The sequence below is a fragment of the Python bivittatus genome, unplaced genomic scaffold (genome assembly GCF_059951505.1).
Source record: "Python bivittatus isolate LINGU-HERP-01145 unplaced genomic scaffold, Pbiv_v1 ctg000590_np1212, whole genome shotgun sequence".
In the NCBI taxonomy this organism is placed as follows: domain Eukaryota; kingdom Metazoa; phylum Chordata; class Lepidosauria; order Squamata; family Pythonidae; genus Python; species Python bivittatus.
The window spans coordinates 3,906,142-3,922,732 of NW_028277086.1; the positions used below are offsets into that span (position 1 = coordinate 3,906,142).

Here is a 16,591-nt window from a genome sequence, read left to right on the forward strand (position 1 = left end):
AACAAACACCATGCCTTTTTTTTTTTTTAGATAAGGAGTAAATATAGTTTGCCATATGGCTTATTCAAGATGTACAGATACACTCCAGGCATTGAACACTCTTGTGTTTTTAATGGTATCATCTGTTGCATCACAGATTTAAGAACAGGGAACAGTCCAGATTTGTTCTTCAAGGTGTTGCATAATTATCATATTAATCTGAACATTAAATTTGGGTAGGCAAAGAAAGAAGGGATGAAGGATGTAATGTTATGTCCATCTTTAGTTGTGATCTTTACATTCTCCCTTGCTGCAGTGGGACTCTAGAGGTATCAGTGCTCATTTTAAAATTGCAAATCATACTATTCCCCTATACTGGTTCCAAAGTTAATGTAATATCTGGAATCAGGTGGAAGCTCTACATTTGTGGACCTTATATCTCATCTGCCAAAGGTGTATTTATTGTATTGTTGTGAAGTTGTGTTTTTAGCTGTTGTTAGCCACCCAAGAGTCATGATGTTGGACTGGGCAGACATAAAATGAATAAATAAAATGAATTGTTGTTATAGTATAAGAACAAGAATCGTAATTTAATAAGGAGAGCCAGTTTGGTCTAGTGGTGAAGGCTCCAGGCTAGAAAGCAGGAGATGGTGAATTCTAGTCCCACCTTGGGCATGAAAGGTGACCAGTCCCTCTCTATCTCAGCCCACGACATCAGGCTCGGGTGACAAGCCGGTTGGTCGATTCCTGTCACAACCAATGGATCAACTTTCGGTTGAGCCAGAAAAAGCGGACCCTGCACCCGTGGGAAAAATGCAAGGAAGATTTTTTTTTTAATAAGATTAAATTAAGCATAATTCTGCTTACTCCCCAATATATGATGGATGCATTCTTACATATGAATTGTCATTACTAATTTTATTAAAACCAGCCCACATGTTCTTAAATTACTTTTTCATTTTATTATTTATTTATTTTTATAGCCCACCTTTCATTTGGGAGCTCAAACTGGGATACCTGCCACTTCCTCCTCCCATTATTCCCTTCTCCCCCCAACCACAGGGAGAGAGAAGGACTGGCCCAAAGTCCCCCTGGGAGTTTCTGTGGCTGAGCAGGGACCGGAACCTGGATCTCTCCACTCCTAGTCCAGCAGCATCTTCACCATTACACTACCTGGGATACCCAAGGCAAAGTTTGTAGAAATGAACCTTCTTTGAAAGACCAGAGAAGCTGCTTTGCTCATTGGGGTGGGGTGGCATTGTAGGATCTCCCTATCCCGAACTTTTAGCTGATTATGGCCTCTTCTTGAAGATGTGTCTCAGAAAAGCCAACCTCTTCCATGCTACCTTCATCCAGTTTGCACCCAAATGGCTGCTTCAAGCAACCCAAGAAGCAGAAGTGAGAACTGGGTGGCCCCAAAAGGCCTCTCGCGTTCAAGCAGGGACTGCAGGGTTATTTAAGTGATTTGAAGCTTGTACCCAAGAGCCTTGGCATTGGAAGAACATGGGAATTGTAGTAGGGAACTGAGACAGCATGAGGTGCTGGAGTGGACAATACAACAGAGAACTGCACATTCAGTTCTTTAAAGGATTTATAATCCATCTTCCTGTTTAAAAAGCTCCAGAGTTTCCAAACCCACTGATTTACAGCAGAATAAAACATGATAAAAATCTTTTGTTAGTGCAGGGAAAGATGGCACAGAGCAGGATATTTTGGAACCTCCCTTTCCAAATAAACAGCTTAGGACAAATATTTTTTTAAAGTTCCATTTCTTTGTTAATCTCTCAGTGCTGATTTCCTGTAGGTCTCCTTCTTTTCAAAGATGTAAGTGCTTTTAAAATGAAATCCTGTTTCTGTTCCATCAAGGACAAGGGCTGGGGAGTTCCGATCTGGTGTTCTGCCACTTAGAAAAGAAGGAAGAATGCTGGAAGATCTGCACCTATTAAAATCATAGAATGCCCAAGTTGGAAGGACCCTAAGAGGCCATATAGCCAGTGCCCTGCTCAGTGCCAGAAATTATTCATATTAATCCTGTCAACAGCATAAGTTACATAGGGGGTAGAGTGCCTCCATATAATTTATACTGAGCTCCAGGAGGAGAAAAAAGTAGGCTATAAAATAGATATAAAAAATCTGGAGGAGTCTGATAGCACCTTTTCCAAATAACACATTTTCTTAAAAGGCAGAAAATTATTTTGGATTTTCTGGTACCATAGACTAATATGGGTCTCCTCCTACAAGGAAGGAAGGAGGAAGGAGGAAGAAGGAAGGAGGAAGGAGGAAGAAAGGGAGAGGAAAAGGAAGGGGAGACAGAAGGGAGGGAGGGAAGGAGGGAGGGAGGAAGGAAGGAAGGAAGGAAGGAAGGAAGGAAGGAAGGAAGGAAGGAAGGAAGGAAGGAAGGAAGGAAGGAAGGAAGGAAGGAAGGAAGGAAGGAAGGCACGTACACACACACACATACATGGGGTCTACCAAAAGTCAAGCCCCATAGACTATTTATTATATAAATTGCATTAAATATTCAAATTGGATGCCATTTCCTTCTAAGCATTTCTTAGTTCCTTTGACATGTGGCCTTTGAACATTCCTAAATACAGTAACATTTTCTCTGGAAAAAAAATAAATTAATAAACCATATTGTGATTAGCCTATGGGGCCTGACTTTTGGTATACCCTGTGTGTCAGTGTGGTTTTGTGTGTGTGTGTGTGTGTGTGTGTGTGTGTGTAAGAGAAAGATATATATATATATATATATATATATATATATATATATATATATATATGAAAGATCAATGATAGATAGATAGATAGATAGATAGATAGATAGATAGATAGATAGATAGATAGATAGATCTTTCTGAATTATACAACTCAGAAGACATGACAGCCATGACCACCTTCCTGTTTCTTGGAACCAAACACTTGAAGGAGGACCTTTATTAAACCAAGCTATTATATTCAATAATTAAGTAGGTACTTCTTATTGAAATTAACTAATGATACACTAGCAAGCAAGCTATAGCCTGTTTGACATTTTTAGATCCCTTGCTTACTCATTAGTGCTTTGCTTTACTCTGTTATCTGGGTGTGCTTCTATACTTTCCCTAAACATCTTAATAAAATTAACAACCGATTTAAGAAAAGGAGAGTCTCGCATTTCTCCCAGGCACGGAGAATGTAAAACTCAAGTCTGGATTGGCTCAAACTGAGTTTTATAGAAATATAATCTAGACTCTAGAAGATCGCCCTATCTTCCCTCTGTTGAGGTCGTTCTCTCTCTCAGACGAAGTAGGTAATTCATAATAATTAAGTCCTTTGATTAAAAGATATAATTAATGCTCATTAGAAGTCTGTGTACTTTTCTGTTAATGATAAACCTTCTAATGCAATTACCAGGGAACAAATAAAATGAAAGACTGGTTTGATTTATCCAAAGGCCCAGGTAAATTCTTCATTGCAGACACACCCACACCCTGCATGTCTGTGTCTGCAATGGACCAACAGGAATGATCTCCTGCAGGTGAAATTTCTTTTCTGTATATGGCTTGAAAGCCTCAGCCAACCCACATTCAATACATTACTAAAGCCTAAATCTCATGCAGAATTTAATTCTAATTGGAAACCCTTCTTACCCATAATGTTGTATATGGATTTCTGCCACATCTGAAATTTGAGTTCTCTTGTTTATAGAATTATGTATTACATTTATTTGATTCAGTTTAGATGCTGTCCAACTCCAGCCAACTCTGGACAGCTCGCAACAATCAAGTCACGTAAAAACAGCAGAATACAAAAAAATAATCAAAGCAGCTACAAAAATAACTACAAATGAATCACAGGATGGCAATCCAACAACAAAGCTACATAATTGCTTTATATAATTGATACAATTGATCTGTAATTTGATCTATAACTTGCAGCATTTCTCTATCGTTCTGTTAGTGTCTTGCACGGTGTTAACCAAGTATGTTCAGTTTAATGAGCAGGAATAATGACCTGTATCTTAGTTTCTGCTTTCTTAAATGTCTTGCATTTTTCTTTCCTGACACCTTTTTCACTTATATTCTTTCCAAATATTAAATAAAATTAATTAAAAAAAAACATTACTATCAGAAAATTATGGCCTTTGGTTAGTTGGTTGGTTTGATTTACACCCTGCCTTTATTTGTACAACTCAAGGTGGGGTATATAAATATATTCCATAAAATAATTTGGGCATATACTGTACCTTAGATTGTTCTTGATTTATCTTTATAGGAAACTGAAAAAACAAAAATCAGGAATCTGGCAGCACCTTTTCTCACTAACAAATGTAATTAAAAGGCAGAAGCTTCTTGATCTGAATCAAATGTGTTAGTTGGAAAAGGTGCTACGATAGCATATTATTTGCCATCTCCAGTGAATTTTTTTTTTTCCTATAGTGAAACAACAACAAATCACAGAAATCACAGAACACAAAATATACCAGTTTGGAAATCACTGCTCACTCCCAGAATTTTTTTTTCCCCCAACTTCCAGTCTACCCTACCACTGTGGGATATCCTCGAGGTATTCCATCAGTCATCATGGAGAAAATCTATGTGGTTGTTAGGACTTGAAAATGACTTAATAGCACATAATCAATCAATCAATCCCATCAACCCTGGATTAACTCTTAAACAAAATAAACATGTGTTTAGGGCACCAACAGAATTTTTTCCCCTAGTAACTTATGTTGCCTTCAACTCTTTGGGAGTGCGATTAAAAATAGTTTTCAGTAAAAATTCTATTTGCATTTTCCCTTATAATAATGTTAATAAAAATGCATTAGAAGTATTGAAATTTTGGATTTTTTCTGTTGCCCTACTTATAAGGAAATTATTTGCTTATGTTGCTTACTGCTACTTAGTGTGAAACTTAGCTAAACACGGCTAAGATACTGTGCAAAACCCTCAAACCCTCAGATTGACCTCTCACCTCTATGGGTGGTCTGTGTCTTCCTCAATCTTGGGTCCTCTACCTGCGCAGGATCTGAGCTGCTGCTAGCACTGCACTCTTCTGGACAGAGAGCTCGGATGTTGTTTCTGGGATCTGTTGGAGCCCCTCGCCCAGCTCAGGAGTCACAGCCCCGAGTGCTCCTACCTCCACTGGGACCACTTTGGCCTTGACTTTCCACCTAGTTCCCCCTTCAGGCCCTGGTAGTTCTCCAGCTCTCATACTCCTTCTTCCGGATGTTGCTGTCACTTGGCACTGCTACATCTATCACCATCACTGTCTTTTATATATATTTGAAGAAAAATTATATTTAATATAGTTATGCAGTCTGGCCTGGAAGGAAACTGAATTTTTAATCTCTTATTTCACCTTCAGCACTTACTAAGTCTTAATGTCTTATCAGTTAAGCAATGGAATTGCTGAGGGCAACATTGTTGGGCTGTTCTTAGGACATCAGTTGGCTTTAATCTGGCCCTGTATCCCATCCATGTTCTAACGAGACCCAACCCTGCTTTACTTGAGATCCAAACCCAAGCCGAGTTGGTCAGCAGAAGCATCTGAGCAATGCTGTATCTTCGGGGAACAGCTCTTCCATGTTTCCTTATCAGACCAGCATAAAAAGAAGAGTCCCATGTTTGTTTCATCTCTTGCTTTTCCTCTTCTAACTTGTGCCCCCCTGCAAAAAAAAACTGCTTGAACTTCTATGTAGCAAAAGAGGCTGAGTACAAGTCACCTGATGGAGCAGTGCTAATTTACAATGGTACAATACATTATGTTTTATATCCGAAAAAAGTCTTATGCCTAATGTGAGCGCTCTGGCCAGAAGGGTAAAACCGCAGTTTCAGCTGGAAAACTATTAGCATCTTAGACCAAGCCAAGTCCGAAAATGTTAGTGAATTCCTGGGAGCTTGGAATTCAGATAAACCAGCCATCAATAGACACATAGAGTTAACCACATTTCCACACCGTTCAAAAGAGACAATTAAAAAACTAGGAAGGAAGCAAAAAGTCTACAACACATCCTCTCCAGTAACCAACACCCAGATAAGCAGGGATCAACACCAGACAAATAACCAAGCAGAAAACAATACCCTAATCAAGAAACTACCAAGGAGAAAGACACCCCCCACCACCAACACTGGTAGGGCAAGCTACTGTATATAAAAAGGGAGCAAACCCCACACTCACTAGCACTGATGACGTTGCCTAGTTGGGTAATGAAATGTCTGCAAGCAAACCGCCAAGCTCAGCACAAAGGACTTCACAGAGTACAAAAGCTTTAAGGTCACCTATACAGATGTTAAATCTCTGCTGAATTCTCAGTGCAACCCCCTCCAAAAAAGTATAATTTGTAAAAACAAAACAAAAAACAAATATATTTTCTATTTATGTCAAAAGCCAGCTAACTGTGATGGACACCCACCAGTCTGTTCTGAGTTCTGGTCTCTTTTTGATTGGACTTTTAAGAAAATGTTCTGTAAATCAATGGGGCTGTTTTTTCCTGTGAAAGCAGGAAAAACATTGAAGAAATCTTCAGAGTCTAGCAAAGCTCACCCATCAGAGATGTGGAGGGAGGATTTCACCAACGCAATGTGCAAAGGCCAATTATTTCTCTTTATTTATTTACAGGGCTCATAGTGTCTTCTAGTCTGCCACTTCTGTGCAATGCACCATTTCCTAATATGGAACTGGGATTCAATCATGCAGTCCATGAAAAATAGCATCTTAAAAACATCCTTATGGAAGTGGAAATTGCACATAAAAATATTAGCAAAATAAAGCAACTGGTCTTAGGGCCAAGAGATTGCTAAAGACTCCCTGGCTTCATGGAAGAACCAGGTTTTCCCCAGCTTTTTAAAAGCCAGAACAAAAGGGGCTAATCCCACATTGATAGTGGTGGTGGTGGTGGATGACGATGACGATCATCATCATCATCATCATCATCATCATCATCATCATCATCATCATCATCCCAACTCCCAGTGACTCTGGGTGGATTACAATTGTTAAAACATTTAAAAACAAAGGACGATACAAAAAACACAAAAATAACACAAGACATAGGGGAGGGGGCTAGTGTTCATGGTTTTGTATCTGAGTTCTCTTTTTTTACAGTGTTTCTTTTTGTCTCCTGAGACTGATTTCAATCCATTGTGTTGGTGGCTGTAGCAACACTTTCTATCTATCTATCTATCTATCTATCTATCTATCTATCTATCTATCTATCTATCTATCTATCTATCTATCTATTTTCCCAAAAGGAGAATAATTGTCTCTGACTAAATTCTGGAGCTAAAGAATGAGAATTTCCTGTTAAACAGTAGTAAAGTTGTGTTGTTATTGCTATAATTACAGAGCTGAGCTGAATCAATCCTGTTCTATATCTGAATGAGGTTGTGCAGTGAGCCACAATATTTTTTGCATTATGTGTTTCTTTTTGTGTGTCCTGCCTTTCTATATATAATATAATTCGAAGGTGGGGATGAGGGATTACAAACCACAAACTATCAAAAAACGATTTGCAATTTCACAAAGTCAAAGCAAGTATCTGATGTGTATAGAGGAAAATCTACAGAATTTTCTCTAGTGGCGTATCTCTCCACTGGAGAAGGGGTTGGATTAAATGATCTTTCAGATCCCTTCCAATCCTTACATAGTAGGATTCCATGTAATGGATTCCTCCTGGACTAGGCAGTCCTGCACAATCTAAGATTCCTTGAATTTCTGACAGAGGCTAGCTCTCACGCAACGGATTTGGGTCCTTTAAAATCTCTGAGATCAGCATTGTTCCCTGCACTGTCCCTGTATTTTTTTTATAACAACTGTTTTTAATAGAAATTTTCTTGTTTTTCCAGTGACGTCTCTGGAAAGAAGCCTTAAGTCTCTTAGGACAGAAAATGACACACTGGAACTGCGCGATAGCCTGTGAGTCTCTCTCCAAACTCGAGATCGGTTCACGTTGTATGAAGTTGCTTTTAAACTCTGGTGCATGAGAAGCTCCGATGCATGAAACTTTGTCCCTTAAGGTGTTGCTGGGATTTTTTTTTTTTAATTACACATTTTGGGTGGGACTATGTATTTCTTTCTTTGTAGGATGATGGATTGTTCACTTCTCTGAGCCTCCACGTGGTGGAGAATGGAATTCAACGCCGAAGGTGGTCCTGTGCCACAGAAAGTCACTAGGAAGTAGACTGGGCATAAAAGTGCCAATATCTTATGACTTTATATAAATCTTTGGCATTATCTCATTTGGTCAACTAACAAGTAAAGGGGATGCGATTAAAGTATGTAAAATTAGGTGAACTCATAAGCCAACACAGCAAAGATGTGGTTACTGGCGTGTCATACTTTGATTACAGTTCCTATTGCTGTACATGAAAGCACTCTTTAGAGGAGAGCCAGTTGGTCCAAAGCTCAGCATCCAGAATTTTGACTGGAACCCATTTTTGGAAGGATTGGCATGCCTGTTCTGCAACCTTTATTGTCCCTTGGTCTGTTCCTAGACTTAGTACCATCATGGCTCTTTGAAACCCTCAAAGAAGTGGGACCAGGATTTCTAAGAGACTGACTTTTCTCATGTGATACTGCTTTGCTCTCTCAAGCTAGAAGCCTCCAGATGTAGTGGAAATGGGACTTCCAGTATCGTAGTAAACCTGGGCCCACTCAGTTCTTCTCAGTTAGGCTCTTGGCAGTTCAGAAACCAAAGATTGATTGAGATACCAGGGATGGGATTCTGCCAGCCATTCAAACTGGACCAAACTAGGAAACCAAGGTTATGAACACCAGTACTGCTTGTATTATAAGTTTACAGTAACCAAATCTTGCAAGTCTGTATCCACCTTTGTCTTCAGGAGAACTAGGGAGGGGAAAATCTGAGATGTTTTCTCAGATTACAGTCCTATCCCAGACTCAGATTTATTTTATCTGAACATTGTCTTGGTTTGCAGCTCTTCTTCCTGCACTTCAAGGTTATTCCTACAGCCCATTACAGGTTCCAAGAATTCTAGCAACTGAGCTCTTTTCAGTATGAAAACAGTATATTGTCTTGTACACCAGGTTAGAGATTTTCTTGTTTCTAACATCCATCCTGCGATTGGTCAAAGAGGCTGGTCTCCACTGATAATGGGGAAGCTTGCAGCTGGCTGCTTGTGCAAGCATCTCCAGAATCATTATCAGCCTGAGAATGCTGATCTCTTACAAATGCATTGGCAGAGGTCCCCTAGATTGGTAAATAGGATAAGGTTCTCTGAGATGCCAACTTTCAAACTCGTAGCTCGGGAAGTTTGCTTTCCTCACTTCACCCCATCCTCAGTGGATATTTAGGTAGCTAAAGGAAGGAGTTTATATCTTCAGGTATATCTTCAAGATGGAGCACATCAAGGGATTAAATATGGAAGAAGAAGAAGAAGAAGAAGAAGAAGAAGAAGAAGAAGAAGAAGAAGAAGAAGAAGAAGAAGAAGAAGAAGAAGAAGAAGAAGAAGAAGAAGAAGAAGAAGAAGAGGAGGAGGAGGAGGAGGAGGAGGAGGAGGAGGAGGAGGAGGAGGAGGAGGAGGAGGAGGAGGAGGAGGACCAATCTCTTTTTCCAAGGGATGTATATTGTTATTCTTGTGTTAGTGGGTTTTAATGCAATATCATATACCCCCTGTCCATGACCTGATTACATCTGTTTCGTAACAGTGGGAGAGAAAAGCAGGAGTTTTGATTAATTAATGATGTACCATCAAGTTGCCATTGACTCTTGGCAACCACATACAGATATCTTTTTCAAGACGATCTGTTCCCAACCTGGTCCTTCAGGTCTTCCAATGGTGCACCCAGAGCAGCTGTAACTGAGTCTCTCCCCCTTGCTGCTGGCCATCCTCTTCTTCTCTCTCCTTCCACCTTTCCCAGCATTGTGGACTTCTTAAGGGAGCAGGATCTTCACATAATGTTCCCCAAATACTTAGGCTTCTGTTGGCTAGGGTAAAGAGTAACAGAAACTTCTAATATTTGGGATTGTTGCAGACCAGATTGGATAGCCCCACTTTTGAGACCTAATTGGATACCTTTGTATACAGGCGTTAGAGCTTATCTGAAGGTGGATGCACCATAATAGTTAACAATGAGAGTTGCTATCAACCATTCTTGATTTTTATACCCAATGCTAATGTAATCTGCTGAAAATGCGATGATGATGATGATGATGATGTCGTCTAAAATGCTAATGAATAGGTACACTGATAATATGAATATCTTCCATCTAGACCAGTGAAGTTAAAAAATGACATATTGGAGTGTAGCAGGATAGCAATGGAATAAGCGAACAAATAAATAAGCCACACGAGGCCCTTCAAATTTTTGATTAGGAGATTTTAAAGGTTTTAGAGAAAATTGCCATTTTCTTAAATCCCTGCAGTGCCCAAGAAATCCAAAAGTTCAGTATGTGTATATGCGTGTATCCTTAAGTATTAACATTTTTAACGGAGGGCTGGATTTTAATAATAAATCTTCCTTGTCCTTTTTAATCGGCTTGTATAAGTTTTATGAACATGATTCCCATCGGTGTTTGGAAATGATGCTTTGAGTGAATTAATATGTTAAACCCTTCAAAGAAATACCTTCATGGTTTAAAATCAATGCAGTTTAGATTAAGTTTCTCTAGAGCAGGGTTTCTAAACCTTGGCAACTTTAAGATGTGTGGACTTCAACTCCCAGAATTCCCCAGCCAGCCATTTGGATTTCTTTCTGGCTACCAAAAGTAGCCCTTTCTAGGACCTAGAGGTGCAAGAATGAGAGTTCCATTGTCTTGCAAATCTAGCTGTAGATGATGCTATCTCAGTTTCCAGTAGAGAAGAAACAGGTTTAGAAAATATAGATGTTTGGAGAAATCATGTTGCAATGTAATCTAAGCTGGAGAAATGCATACTTTTCCTGTGGGCCTGTTACCTCCTGATCAATTGCAGCATTTTGGTGTGGATTTAAATGTGGTTGAGGCTGAAATATCCCACCACAGAGTAGTTGACTTCTTTTAATGGGGCCTAATGGGGGATGTCCTATAGATCTTGCTAAGACAGATTTAGGAAGGCATCTTCAGAAAGGTACAGTTCAATTAAGGAAAAAAAAAAAAATCCTGCAAATTCCAAAGCAGAATAATTTGCCTTCATATGGAATTGAAATCTATTCTTCTGAAGATCTTTCCTAAATCTGACACACGTTCAGTCCTGTGACTGTAGTGAATAGTGGCTCTATTTTATGAGGAATCACCCATAGCTTCAAAATATTTATTTTTATTTGGGTCCTACAGATTCCAATGCATTTCCAAAACCTAGAGAACATCTTAGATCAAAACTGCCCCAGGAGTTACTTAAAGAATTGTAGGTTTTTTGTATGGCAGGAAGGGGAAAGGATGAAATCAATACTTAGCAGCCTATGACATTAAGTGCATTTCATGGAGGAAGGAATTTGCTTAACAATTTCCTTGTTCCTAATGAAACCAAGAAAAGGTGTTTTTTTTTAATAGACCTATTGTTGCATATTTTAACACGTATTTATATTTATTTGCATAATTAAAATTATTAGCATGGAGTTGTAAATGTTGGTAAGGCCAATTGTTGAGTCTTGGCCCGACTTGAGCCAGGCAGTGAAGATTTCAGAAAGGGTTTTTTGGGAACAGGAATTTTATCAGCTCTCAAAATACTCTTCTGACCCTTCCTTTAAAGACCTACTTTCCAGGACTTTCTTGGAAACTGGTTGGGACATCAGATCAGGCTGGTCAGACTGTTAATATATACAGATTCTCTGTCTGTTGCAGTTGTGAGATGTTCATTGTAATGTAAATTTTTCAGAGGTCTGATTTGTTAATCCAACTCAGTTGATATCCAGTGAAATCCCCTGTGGCACCATTGGAGGGTTGGTATAGTCCTGGAGATTTATGTCAGCTTAGAAACCACATTTCTAGAGATAGTGTCACAATCCCTAAGCATTTTATTTATTTATGCCAGGCTGAAGAGTTACTTAACTTGTCTTGTCTGCACAAGTAATTAGTTATTTAATCTGGCATATTTGGGAAAATGAATCAGCTTAGCATTTCTGACTCTACTCAATGAAGGATCAGCTGTGTCCTGTCTTTGGTGAACCAGGAAGACCCAGCAAAGTTATGGAACAACATTTCAAGGAAGCATCTTTCTTTTCCTGTTAAAAATTGTCACTCATTAGTCAAATATCGTTTGCCCTCTTCAAAAGGAGATCTCATCTTCAGAACACTTATCCAAGTAGTTGGGCCCCTGGGGAAACAAACAAATCAGAAGAAGAAAGAGAAGGAGGAAATTATAATTTAATAGAACAGCTTCTTAGTGAAATGGACATGATATGTTTCTTGCATAGTCCTGTTTTGATGTATGAATGGAAACATCACCTATGTGGTTTTAAAATATGGTGGTGTCCTGTGAATAGAAAGGTGCTAGTCTGACCTTCATCTGGAAATGGTTCAGTGAATGTTTTTCATCTGGGAGCCATGTTTTGTGATGGTTGTTGTTGATGATGGTCTTTATTACTATTCCTAGGCCTCTGAAGGTTGCAAGGAACATCACAGGGACATAGTATATAATTGGAAAGGATGGAACACTAATTTTTTATAACTTTGGGGATTCTAAGGATAGCAGGAACGATAATCCAATAGAGGTTTAAAACACCTATTTTCAGCCTTATTTCCACACCTGTACAAGTATACACAAGCCCGAACTTGGACCAATGGAAAATTCATATTTTTCCATTGTATTTCTGTGATAGGTTCTTAAGGATGGGACTTGAGGACTGTACAAATGGGATACAAGGACAGCCTAATAGTCTGTGTAGTGGACCACTGCCACAACCTCTTTGAGAGAACATCACAATTGATTTCTTCTTAGGACCACTGGCTAGGCTTGCATGTGTACTAGGCATTGCCATGAGAAGTAATGGCCTTGTCCCTTGTGGTGGCTTTCTCAGCCAGATGTTAAGCTGCTGATTAAAGTTCAGCTTTGGTGGTTGACGTGACTGAGATGAATTAGATGGGTGGTGAGCTAATAAATAGTGAAGGAGGGCAGTGCCATCAAAAACTTCTAAAGTAAAAACAGAATGGTTGTTCTGGAAGGAGAAGGTGAAAAAAGAACAGGAGAAAGGACTGAAGATTTGGTTTGGATGTTCTAAATGATCTTATGATCAGTGTTCAGGATAGAGGATACAGACTATGATACAACAAAGACAAGCAAGGTGGACAGACTCATGATAACCCAGAGATGGATATCCTCTGCAGCAGATCCCGTGTGCCAACAAGTTTCAGATGCTCTTAGCATCTTTCCCAACTGCTAACTCTTCATCATATAGTTGCCTTTTCATTAGTTTTAATTCACAGCTTTGTTTCATAGTGCTGTTGTAAACAACTTTAGGATTTACACAGTGGAGAGGGGTCCCGCAGATACTTTAATAAATAAATGAATCACGATGGTTAATGGAGGAAACCATGTTGTTATTTATATTCTATTGGACTACTTCCAAATAAGATTATACAGGGAAATGCAATCAATGACCTGTGATGAGGGTGGGGAAGAATAATTTCCCCACCACCCCAGAGTTGGATTGAGCACGTGAAGTGAAGAAGAGCTGTACTTAAAGACAAGGATTTGTGTCTTATATAGATGAATAATGGCTTTTCATCAAACTTCCAGTATTCTCTGGTTTAATGTTCATTCCTCAGTGTTAACGTTCAGGATCGTTTTGTGAGCGAAACATTTACAGCAAATCACCAAAGTATACTCAGTGTGTGCAGGTGTTCTTGGTGTATATGTCTTGCTTATCCTTCCCATTTGAAGCGTTTAGCTCTTTCATACCGTGGGCTGGTTATAAGATTAATCATTCTCTCTTCTTTGCCCCCACCATTTTTATCACTTTTCCTCTGGCAACCTGCATATGTAGCATTATGATGGCTTCAGTGAGGTGATCACATGGGAAACAAGCACCAATCAGATTGAGAAAGATGGATGGTGAGGAGAAGGAAGGAAGGAAGGAAGGAAGGAAGGAAGGAAGGAAGGAAGGAAGGAAGGAAGGAAGGAAGGAAGGAAGGAAGGGAGGGAGGGAGGGAGGGAGGGAGGGAGGAAGGAGGGAGGGAGGAAGGAGGGAGGGAGGGAGGGAGGGACAGAGGGAAAGGGAGGGAAGGAGGGAAGGCAGGCAGGCAGGCCATTCAATACATTTTTGGCAGCATTTTTGGAAGTTGTTCGCCACTGCCTTCTTCCTAGGATTAAGAGAGAATAAGGGGCTGAAAGTCATCCAACTGGTTTTGTGGCTCAGGCAGGACTAGAGCTTACAATCTCCCATTTTCTAACCCAGTGCCTTTAATCAATACACCAAACTGGCTGTCATTGCAGTGAGTATATATTGCATATGGCATACTCCATACTTTGCTTTAATAATGGTTGATGATGTTTTCATCTGGATCCCGGCATTGGGTTGAACGTGATGGCTTCAATGTCTTCTTCCAATTTTATGATTCTATTCTGTTTGATAGAACATAAGAATATGATTTGTAGGTATTGATTTTTTTCTCTTATTTTAGCATCACTACTCTATCATTTCTGACATTCTAGTGCTTTCTTCAGCCTGCCAGCTATCGATTTCCCTATTTCCTGGACCTGAACTGAAAGCTCAGAGCAAGCTGGGACCTTGAATAATGGTTCCCTCACTTTGAAGGCTACATTCAGGATGTCATTTCTTCATTATGATGTGGGACTGCTTAATGGAATGGATGCAAAGTGCCCATCTCTCCTCATTGTTCATTGCCTTATCCTATTGATCAGGGTTCCTTAACCTCATCAACTTTAAGATGGGTGGACTTCAACTCCCAGAATTCTCCAGCCAGCCATGCTGTTGATGGCTTCTGTGTATTGGCCAGTGTGATGTAGAGAAGAAGATGTTGGACCAAGACCAGGGACACCCAAGTGCAAGTCTGGTTTCAGCCATGGATGTTCCCTAGGTGACTTTGGGGCATTTTCTCTGAGCCCAAACTTTGCCAAAGGATCATTGCTATGGCAACAAAATCAAAGGAGATCCTTGTGTACATTTCTCTGTGCACCTGGAGAAAAAGTTGGATATACATCTAATTCATCAACAAATGAATGAATTAATATTACCTAGCAGCAAAGCCTGTCTAGGATGTCTTGATCCCTTCATATACAGAAACGGTGAAGAAAACAGCCATTTTTTATAACAACCGTCCAACAAAAATTTCAATTGCACTTCCACTATAAAATACATTTTGGATTTAAAAGGCTGCCATTAACTTTCTATTGGATTTTAAAGGCTGCCATTAACTTTCTATTCCAACTTACTGTTTTTCTCGTTCTCATGGGTTATTCTTGTTCATAGCATTTTGGGGAAGGAGTTCAGAAGAGCTCTGCTGGCCAGTGTGTAGGAGTTAAGATCAAACACTTCTAAGGTCCTCAGATTAGGAAAGGCTACTGCAGTGTGTTCCTTGTGAGTCTTTAAAGATTACTTGGAAGCTACAGTCGATACAGATTGTGCTGCCAGACAATTGATTGATTGATTATATGCCATCCAGTCACTGTCAACACTTAGCGACCACATAGATAGATATCTCCATAATGATTTGTGGTGTTTCAGATCAACCAACAGTGCACTCATTGCCACTGTAACTGAGTCCCTCCACCTTGCTGCTGGGTGTCCTCTTCTTCTCTTTCCTTCTACCTTTCCCAGCATTAGAGACTTTTCCAGAGAGCTGGGTCTTCACATAGTGTGTCTGAAGTAGGATAATTTGAGCCCGGCCATTTGTGCCTCAAGTGAGAATTGATTTGTTCGATGATCCATCGGTTTGTTTTCTTGGCTGTCCATGGTCTTCTCAGGAGTCTTCTCCAACACCAAAGTTCAAAGGTGTCAATACTCTTCCTACCCTGCTTCTTCAAAGTCCATTTTTCGCTTCTATAGAGTGTCACAGGGAATACCATGGCTTGTACAATTCTGATCGTTGTAGGTATAGACACATCACAGCATCTGAATATCTTTTCCAAAGCCTTCATGGCTGCTCTACCAAGTGCTAGTCTGTGGTGTATTTCTTGACTGCTTGTTCCTTTACTATAAAGGATAAAATATAAAATTAAGGATAAAATATAAAATGAAAGATTGGTATAAGTTTCATTCATTAAGAAACCCCTTTCAAGCATTGAGAAAAATGGTTTCTCAATTAACTTGCTGTGATTGTAGGCATAGTTTTGTAAAGATTTCTGTCTTGAGAGGGAATTATGCATAGAACCACGTGGATGATCACTATGATTTATGATAATGTCTTATCAGTTCATATCTGTTGATTATTTCTGGAGGGGGAGAAAAGAAACATGGAAATTGAAGGTTCTGAAAGCTAATAACAACTTCATTTCCCCATCATGTTTTTAACCTATTTATGCACTTTTCTATATAATATGCAGTTTTGAATGCATTTTTTTCCAGCCAAAAACAGCTTCAGAAAATCAGAGATGTCTACAGTCCAAGGAAAGCTGAATTTTGATATGCTTATTAGTCTGGGAAGTGAAAATTAGATAAAGAAACTGAAAATTGCAGAGTGAACAAAATTCTGCCATATGCCTGTGAGCTGAACTGAATTGCTTTGTTTTAGGGC

At 39.4% G+C, this 16,591-nt stretch overlaps 1 protein-coding gene across 10 annotated transcripts in view; it reads left to right on the top strand.

The window, feature by feature from the left end:
• TSNARE1 (t-SNARE domain containing 1) overlaps positions 1-16,591 on the top strand; it is a 311,118-nt gene that overhangs the window by 117,505 nt on the left and 177,022 nt on the right. For all 10 annotated transcript variants that reach the window (XM_088148899.1, XM_088148893.1, XM_088148901.1 and 7 more), the window contains one exon: positions 7,806-7,875. In XM_088148899.1, the coding sequence (XP_088005025.1) occupies positions 7,806-7,875 (70 nt within the window). The remainder of the gene's footprint in view (positions 1-7,805; positions 7,876-16,591) is intronic.